General features: G+C 56.1%; 2 protein-coding genes and 1 pseudogene across 2 annotated transcripts; all 3 read right to left on the reverse strand.

The window, feature by feature from the left end:
• The window catches only part of LOC103609080, a 3,660-nt pseudogene extending 2,448 nt beyond the window's left edge, over window positions 1-1,212 (reverse strand).
• LOC103609077 (vacuolar protein sorting-associated protein 37C-like) lies at window positions 1,043-2,279 on the reverse strand. The gene has a single exon (XM_008593450.1). It carries the CDS (start codon window positions 2,277-2,279, stop codon window positions 1,563-1,565), a length of 717 nt encoding a protein of 238 aa, XP_008591672.1. The 3' UTR covers window positions 1,043-1,562.
• Window positions 2,280-2,327: 48 nt separating this feature from the next.
• On the reverse strand, window positions 2,328-8,080 carry LOC103609081 (vacuolar protein sorting-associated protein 37C-like). The gene is made up of 4 exons (XM_008593452.1): window positions 7,988-8,080; window positions 4,566-4,737; window positions 4,114-4,178; window positions 2,328-3,077 (listed from the first exon to the last, which is right to left on the reverse strand). Exons 1-4 carry the CDS (start codon window positions 8,078-8,080, stop codon window positions 2,358-2,360), a joined length of 1,050 nt encoding a protein of 349 aa, XP_008591674.1. The 3' UTR covers window positions 2,328-2,357.
• Between the last annotated feature and the right edge of the window lie 1,326 nt (window positions 8,081-9,406).

Below are 9,406 nucleotides of genomic sequence, written 5' to 3' on the forward strand. Positions count from 1 at the left end.
TCGGTCACAGGGGGTGTCGCCTGGGAGGCTGGGCGAGGCGGGGGTGGTGGGCGGGATGGAGGGGCACTGCCGGCCAGCTCCTGGGAAGCTCTGGGCTTCCTCACCAAATCTTGGAGCTTCTCCACGCGCACCCGGCGCAGGTGGGACAGCATCCTCATGGAGGAAAAGTTCTCCAGAAACGTTTCCAAGGGCACCTCGCCCTCCAGGAACTTCTCCGCCATGGCCTGGAAGACATAAGGTCCAGTGACCACAGAGGCCCACCAGGATCAAGACCCTCCCGCTTTCCCCCTTCGGAGTTCCACTGCAGCCCTCCCACCTGGCCCCCATCCGGGAATTTTTCAAGGCCCTTCTCATTGCTGACATTACATGTGCATTTGTTTGTTCTCTGTCTCCCTCACTAGATTGTCAGCTTCTTGAGGGCAGGGACTATGTCTGTAATGGTCACCACTGTCCCCCTGCCCTGGCATCTCACCAGGCCCATCATGGCCACTATGCATATGTGTGGAACAACTGGATGAATGCTTGCTACTCGGGGACTAATGCATACCAGCCCAAGGACTGGGAGGACCTGGAAGCTTCTCCCCAGAGCACACAGAAGCAGAGAGCCAGTCTGCCCACAGGAACTGGAGAGATGCCCAGAGGGAAGCAGGAAGCAGGAGAAGGGGGGGCGGGGGGGGCTGACTCCAGTTCCTTGTGGCTCCAGCTGCACCGCCCTCCATCCGGGCCTGTGAGCTGCCCCAGGTGTTGCCATCAGCCACCCACTCCTGCTACAGTTAGTGGACTGGGTGCCCGTTATTTGAATCCAAAAGGGCCTCCCTCCACTGGGACTAATGATGTCATCCATCTTTGCCATCCACCAAAGCACTCTGGAGTCATGCTCTGCAGATATTTGCTATCATTACAAGGGCTTCTGCTCCAGGAACACCCTATCCAAGAAAGAGGGAGTGTCACACGCCATCTCACCTCAGACTCTTCTTCAACCTTCAGGCCTTCGATCTGCAGAAGGTCCAACAAGGTCCCTGGCTGCAATGCTGANAAAGAGCTGCATCCCTTGGCACGAGGCTCCACATCGAACATGCCAAATCCCAGGGGAGCAGGAGGGGGTGAGCAGGGTCCTGAGACCAGGGGCCACCTCCTCACCGAGATAACTCTGTACCAGGTTCTATTGTCCTTGAGTGCAGGCACAAGCATACTGCCTGCATACCCGTGCATGCGCTCATGCTCACAGGCACCCAGGAGAGGTACTAGACTCCCAGACTGGCTAGCACCAGAAAAGCTAAAGCCACTCACTGAAAGGAGGAGCTCCCAGGAGGAACTCCAGCCAGAAAGCCAACAAGTGCTGTGACCGTCTGCCATGGCCAACCTGGTCACACTGCCCAGTGCCTTTCGGGGGCTTGCACACTCCCAGCCAGGTCACCCTAAAGCCGCCATGCACCCACGCAAGTCCACAGGAAGCACCAACTCCACTTCCAATTTAACCTCGAATCTCAGCGATGGGTGGGCCAAAGGTCGTGGTATGGGTGGAGGTAGGGTGGGGCCGAGGGCCAGGACCGTGTCTGTGTCTAATACCCAGGCCAGACAGGCCCCTGAGGCGGTGGAAAGCCATAGGGAGGAGCGGGTCCTGGGGGATATGGGGGCTGCGGGGGAACTGAGGGCTGGGGCTGTGCTGGGAAGCTTGGGAGCTGGGGCTGCATTGGGTAGGGAGGTCTTCTTCCTGCTGGGAGGTAGGGGGACTGTTGAGGATAACCAGGATTGGGGGTCTGGCCCCCTGCCAAGGGGTACCCGGGGCCAGAGGCACCAGTTTGGGCCATGGGATAGCCCGGCCGGGGAGGCATGCTCCGCTGTGGGGACCAGGAGAAGCCCGCAGCAGCCCTTGGTCCTGGCTGGGCTGAGGGGTAAGCAGGACCCAAAGGCCCACCATAGGAGACGGAGGGCTGGGACACCACAGGGAAAGGGGCCGGTGGCAGAGCTCCTTGGGCGGTGGGACCCACAGGCAGGCCAGGAGATGGGCTGTAGGGCAAAGGGTAGGGAGGTGTGACTGATGGCAGTGGTGGCTCTTCGGTCACAGGGGGTGTCGCCTGGGAGGCTGGGCGAGGCGGGGGTGGTGGGCGGGATGGAGGGGCACTGCCGGCCAGCTCCTGGGAAGCTCTGGGCTTCCTCACCAAATCTTGGAGCTTCTCCACGCGCACCCGGCGCAGGTGGGACAGCATCCTCATGGAGGAAAAGTTCTCCAGAAACGTTTCCAAGGGCACCTCGCCCTCCAGGAACTTCTCCGCCATGGCCTGGAAGACATAAGGTCCAGTGACCACAGAGGCCCAGAGGTAGGGTGGGGCCGAGGGCCAGGACCGTGTCTGTGTCTAATACCCAGGCCAGACAGGCCCCTGAGGCGGTGGAAAGCCATAGGGAGGAGCGGGTCCTGGGGGATATGGGGGCTGCGGGGGAACTGAGGGCTGGGGCTGTGCTGGGAAGCTTGGGAGCTGGGGCTGCATTGGGTAGGGAGGTCTTCTTCCTGCTGGGAGGTAGGGGGACTGTTGAGGATAACCAGGATTGGGGGTCTGGCCCCCTGCCAAGGGGTACCCGGGGCCAGAGGCACCAGTTTGGGCCATGGGATAGCCCGGCCGGGGAGGCATGCTCCGCTGTGGGGACCAGGAGAAGCCCGCAGCAGCCCTTGGTCCTGGCTGGGCTGAGGGGTAAGCAGGACCCAAAGGCCCACCATAGGAGACGGAGGGCTGGGACACCACAGGGAAAGGGGCCGGTGGCAGAGCTCCTTGGGCGGTGGGACCCACAGGCAGGCCAGGAGATGGGCTGTAGGGCAAAGGGTAGGGAGGTGTGACTGATGGCAGTGGTGGCTCTTCGGTCACAGGGGGTGTCGCCTGGGAGGCTGGGCGAGGCGGGGGTGGTGGGCGGGATGGAGGGGCACTGCCGGCCAGCTCCTGGGAAGCTCTGGGCTTCCTCACCAAATCTTGGAGCTTCTCCACGCGCACCCGGCGCAGGTGGGACAGCATCCTCATGGAGGAAAAGTTCTCCAGAAACGTTTCCAAGGGCACCTCGCCCTCCAGGAACTTCTCCGCCATGGCCTGGAAGACATAAGGTCCAGTGACCACAGAGGCCCAGAGGTAGGGTGGGGCCGAGGGCCAGGACCGTGTCTGTGTCTAATACCCAGGCCAGACAGGCCCCTGAGGCGGTGGAAAGCCATAGGGAGGAGCGGGTCCTGGGGGATATGGGGGCTGCGGGGGAACTGAGGGCTGGGGCTGTGCTGGGAAGCTTGGGAGCTGGGGCTGCATTGGGTAGGGAGGTCTTCTTCCTGCTGGGAGGTAGGGGGACTGTTGAGGATAACCAGGATTGGGGGTCTGGCCCCCTGGAAAATTTCTCTGGAAAGAAGGGCAGAAGGGTTGACATTTCAAAAGTGCTTCCTGATTCAGTGTTGGAGATTTCAGGAAAGGCACTCAGCACGCCCTCCGTGTGCATCAAAGCCCGGCCTCTACCCTGGGGTCTACTGCAGAGTCCCCCTTCAGGTGGGCCTGTTAGGCCCTGTGGGTCCAGTTTCTTCAGATCACCTTTCTGAGCAAAGAAGAGCCTGACCCAACCCAGCCCAGCCCAGCCCTTGGCCAAGCAGTCTCCCCTATGCCAGCCTGGGAAGGGAAAGGACTCAGGCTGCAGGGCCCAACCGACCCGATCCCCACCCCGTTCTGCCTCACAGGGGAGTTACATATCCTGTCAGTGTGTCAAGCTCCCTCACCGTCAAGGCCAGGACAGCCCCTCCTACCTTCACAGATGGCCAGTCCTGGACACAGAGGTCAGGACCTGCTATGTAAGCATGGCAGTCGAGCTGGCTCAGCTGACAGCAGCAGCAAAGGATGCAGGCTCTGGATTCCAATCCCAGCTCCACCTATTATTAGCTGGGCAGCCTTAGCTAAGCTCCTGAATCTCTCTGAGTCTCATTTTCTCATTCTATAAATGAGAACAACAGTACCTGCCCTTATATGGAAAAAAACATATCGCCAGCCTGGGAAGGGAAAGGACTCAGGCTGCAGGGCCCAACTGACCCGATCCCCACCCCATTCTGCCTCACAGGGGAGTTACATATCCTGTCAGTGTGTCAAGCTCCCTCACCGTCAAGGCCAGGACAGCCCCTCCTACCTTCACAGATGGCCAGTCCTGGACACAGAGGTCAGGACCTGCTATGTAAGCATGGCAGTCGAGCTGGCTCAGCTGACAGCAGCAGCAAAGGATGCAGGCTCTGGATTCCAATCCCAGCTCCACCTATTATTAGCTGGGCAGCCTTAGCTAAGCTCCTGAATCTCTCTGAGTCTCATTTTCTCATTCTATAAATGAGAACAACAGTACCTGCCCTTATATGGAAAAAAACATATGTAAAGCACTTAGCACGGGGCTCAGAACACAGCCAGCCTCAGGAGCTGCTGGCCCTTTCCTGTCCTGGGAAAGGCAGGGGGAATCTATTCTTCTGCACTATTCCAGATGCTCTCCCCAGCCTGACCTTCAACAGGGACCCTGAGTTAACACGGAAGCTGCCCAGAGCACACTCCCAGGGCCAGCCACCATACCCAGCTTTGCCTTCTGCTCCTGGCACCGCTCCACAAGCTTCCGGAGCTCCTGGTATTTGTCCGAAAGGTTTGAACGGCTGATCTCCAGAGGACTCTGGAACTCCAGGTTCTGCTCAGCCAGACTCCGGTTTGTAGCCAGTGCCATCTCCCGCTCTAGCTGCAGGTCCTGGACCTAAAAGAGCAGGAAAACCAACCCTAAGAACCACCACAATTTACCTGCCGGTAGGCTGGGCCAGGGGCTTCCGGAACTCATTGCTCACCTCGGGGAAAGCAGGGCAATAGTTCTCAACTACAGTCAGATGAACCTGGGTTCAGATTTACCTCCCGGTAGGCTGGGCCAGGGGCTTCCGGAACTCGTTGCTCACCTCGGGGAAAGCAGGGCAATAGTTCTCAACTACAGTCAGATGAACCTGGGTTCAAATCCTGAGCAAAGCACTGACCCAGGCACCTCACTGAATCCTTAGTCCAACAGCTGTGAGGTGGACACATGGGGAATTGGCACTGGAGGTTAACAGCTTGCCCAAGGCCACATGATGAACGAGTGTGGGGGCCAGAATGGGGTGTGCAGAGCTCCAGGGAGGAGGGAGGCCAATTACATGGGAAAGTCAGAGGCTTTCTAGAAGGGAAGGGACCAAAAGCCCCAACCACTTATCCCCAAGCTTCAGAGTCCAGAGACCTACTAAAGTTCACTAAGGTGCCCCAGGCCACACCCACAGGCTGGAAGGCAATGAGACCCCAAAAAAAGTTTTCTGTGGGGTGGGAGAGCCAGGACCCTGGACCAGACCGGGAGAGACCTGTCCCTGCCTCCTAGGCCACATATGTCCTGCAGAGAAGCTGTGGATGAGTTAATGGAGGGCTACCACAGACGTGCCCCTGGCTGTGCCCCGCTGAAAACCCTTCCCCACACCAAGCACTCTGTCCCTCACTAGGCCCTCTCTTGCTGCCAGCCAGCGAGCCAGAAGCCATGCAAGCCCTCCCAGCTGTCCTGTGACCTGAAGCCCTACCCATGTGTCAAGGAGTCCTCTTTACTGAGAGGATGGCTGGAGAGCCAGACCTACCACCCTGAGACAGTGGAAATACACTGACAGCACCATGTGGCACCAGAAGACAGGACTCTGCACAGGATTCAGGGCACAGCTTGGTCCTATTTCCAGGCTGTCAGGCTTGCCCCACAAACACCCTCTTAACCACCAGACAAGCACACAGACTTAGCGACATAGCCACTGGGGAGTTTCGCTCTAATTCCTATTAGCCACGGAGGCTTTTCTTTGCTTACGTGGCTGACAAGAACGGGAGGCCTCAGGCCCTCCTGCTCAGCACCCCTTGTAGGGCCGGCCCCACAGATCCTCTGGTCCTCATATACATCCACCGCCTTTTCCCTGGGTCTTAACCAGTAAGTCTACACTGTATTTCCCCCAGATCTTGTCCTACCCATTTCTGTCCCCTCTCCTGACAGCCTCCTCGAGCCTTTCTCCACTAGGGGTTCACTATGAAGCCCTCCACCAGTCATGGATAAGAGGTCAGTAAAGCAGCCTAAAACCCAACCCAAAGGGCACCCCACCCTGCCTCTTCCCCACCGTCCACAGTCTTCTACAGAGAGAAGTGTCCCCTACTAACTCTCCTCCAAGAAGTGTCCACTGACACTGAATGAGCCTCTACCTCTTCCCACAATTCTACAATGACTCCATTATTGCTTTACAGCCCATGCTGGAGAAGCGAGTCCCAGGTTTTTTGACAGTCTAAGTAGCTTGCCCTACTTCATTTCCACCTGACCCACATGATCATTGTCCCCTCAGAGAATTCAAATCAATTGGCCAGGCACAGCTGCACACCACAAATTCAAGTTGCCTTCTGCCCAAGAGGTCACTTCTGCTTACATTCCCATGACTCTATGCTTGCTCATAGATGCTATCAGCCTGCTCAGCTTGGAAGTCGACTAATTATGGCTATGGAAAGGCCTGTTTCTGTGAAGCTCTGTGCACCTCAGAAGCAGGCCTTGGAATTCCCATTCCCATGACTCTATGCTTGCTCATAGATGCTATCAGCCTGCTCAGCTTGGAAGTCGACTAATTATAGCTATGGAAAGGCCTGTTTCTGTGAAGCTCTGTGCACCTCAGAAGCAGGCCTTGGAATTCCCATAACACTGCTCACAGCAGATTCAAGAAACACTCGTTGCTGACACATGACAACTGCATGGAAGATGAAGGAATGAGGACTGCGCTATGCCCGGCACCCGGGCCAGGGAAGAGCCAGGCCTTGGTAGCACTCACAGCCTAATTACCCATTGAGTCGGCCTTGGCACTTACCCAGGACAAACTCTGCTTCACGTCCTTGCTCAGCTGAGGACAGTGACAAGGCCTTGGGGCGGGCAGACATGCCACATGGAGTCCTCGTACCCCTCCTCACACTTCATCCACCAGGAGGCCTTTTCATCCCAATACTCCCTCACCCCCAACCCTAGCAAAGATGCCCCACTTCGGTAAAGGATGGGTGGTGAGCGACAAGGGCACAAGTGAGGACAGGGGCAGGGGACACATCGGTGCTGTGCATCCTACAGCAAGAAAAGTGCCCTGGGGAGGGGCAAGCAGGAAGAAGGTGCATGGGGAGCTGCATTTTTCTCCTTTTTTCTAACCTACTGTGAGTTCACGGAAGAGACACACCATGCCCGTTCCTCAGTGAAAGCAAAAATATACTCCAAATGCTAATCAAATGAGCTCAGCATTATTTGTGTTCGTGTCTCTCCCCCACGTTAGGAGCAGGAGGGCAGGCAGGCTGCAGCCACTCAGGGGTGCCCATGGATATTCCCCGCTATGTGGTGGCCACATCCCATCGCCTGACCTCTCCCATCTTGCAGGGGAGTCACAGGGTCACAGGAGATGGGGAAGGCAGGGGAAGTCCTTTAAGCATAAAGCTCTGTACAGATTGAGGGTTGTGGTTATTCCCATGAGGACTCTGTGATTAGGAACTGAGAGGATTAGGTGCCATTTATGACGGGAAACAGGATCAAATAGGAGATGAGTTATATCCCCACCCAAGAATGGCTCCTAGAAGTCTTAGAATCACCTGAGATTCAGGGTCACACAAGGCCTTGGGGAAAGGTGGGGACAAAACCATACCAGTGCTTTGAGGCACTGCCTCGATTCAGCCTGGAACAGTGTGGAGACTCCTGGGGCATCTGAGTCCCGGGAGTTACCAGGAGTCCAAGTCCACGTGGGAGCCCTGGACTCTCTAGCATTCCCTAGGACCCAGGAACTGGCCTGAAACCTCAGGGCTCCTCTGGCTGGGTCCAAACCAGGGTGAAGTCCACAGAAAAAGGAGATGAATTTGGCTAAAACTCCCAATAAGCCAGCATCTTTAAATAGGGCCTCTTAAAAAGTCCCAAGTGCTAGCCTTTCTTGGGCCCTGCGATGGCCTCCCTCTACCTCAGGGGACTCCAGCGCCAGCCGGTCAATTGCCTCCGGGTCATTCTGCATCTCCTCCAGCTCCTGCAGGGTCTTGTCTTTCAGAGTCTCCATCTCTCCCTGTGAACACACAGTGACACCAGAGTGAGGAAGGGGCAGCTCAAGGGGAACGGGTCCCCAAGCCCATCCATATTATAGGTCAAAGACAAGCTGGAATTTTCCTACAATACCACTCCACAGGGAGGCTCGAGGAGGGCAAGAGTCCCTGCAAGCGCATTCCTGGATCTCTGCCCACCCTCTCTCCCCAGGGACACCAAGGAACTGCTCCTTCCACCCAAATCCTGAAGAACAGCCTGTGTGGAAGCATTCAGCTGCCAGAAGGCAACATCACAATTCCTCGTGGTGCTAGATGGAGCTCCCCAAGGAGCAGGCAGGAAAAGGCAGAGGAGGGAGCCAGGCAGCAAGGACAGAGACTAAATTTGGCCCAAGGCCACTAGCAAGCGCTGGTGCCATCATACCCTCTGGTAGGTGTCTATTTCTATCTGAACCAGAAATACACCAACCTCCACACACGGGGGCTTTTCGGGCTTCAACACCACAGGCTCAAGAGTGTCACTGCTTGCTATATTTAGCACACCAACAACCTCAGGTCTCCCTCAAGTATTCTCTGCAACTGCAGCCCTCTCCACATGTCACAAAAACCAACTGTTACATGCATATCTTCACTGGAGCAGAGAAAAAAATCACCAAATTGGCCCCCAAGACAACAAGAGGAAAGGCAATTGACTGACCCAAATAGAACATCTGCTCTGACAGAGAGCTGGTATCAACGGTTCTCTCCCTGCCACTGCCCAGAGGGCCATCGTTCATCTATGTGACAGACAAGACACCGGCAGGCCCAGGAGGAAATCCCAGGGACTGAGCAAAGGAAGCACAAATACACCCAGCACCCACTTCTTTTCTGCTCACAGTATCCTCCATTTTTATCTGGTTTTTACCTTTCCTAGATGTGCGTTTTATAGCTTTAATGTTGCTTTTTCCCAGGACAAAGGTAATGGTAGTTTTCAAAAGATTCCAACATCACAGAAGTCTAGGATCCTCCACAACCCTCCCACCCCAACACTCCACTAGGCTGAGCCAACTCAGCCAAGAAGGCGTCTTGGAATCAAGGATCAGAGTTCTAGCTGTGTGGACAGAAGCAACCTTCTCCAGGTCCTAGTTCCCCATGTGTAACAGGAAGGAAATGGTATCTCCTAGGGTTGTCAGAAAAATGAAAGGAGAGACTGATAAACAGTGACCACATGCTCCCATTTGCCAGGAAAGTCCTAATTTACGTCTCCAGCATCCCCTTTCATGCTCAAAAGACCCCTGGCTTAAACGACAAATTATATGGTCATCCTACTGATAAAAAGCTATCCAAATAGTCATCACTACTATTTG

Source organism: Galeopterus variegatus, unplaced genomic scaffold (genome assembly GCF_000696425.1).
Source record: "Galeopterus variegatus unplaced genomic scaffold, G_variegatus-3.0.2 Scaffold9147, whole genome shotgun sequence".
Taxonomy (NCBI): Eukaryota; Metazoa; Chordata; class Mammalia; order Dermoptera; family Cynocephalidae; genus Galeopterus; species Galeopterus variegatus.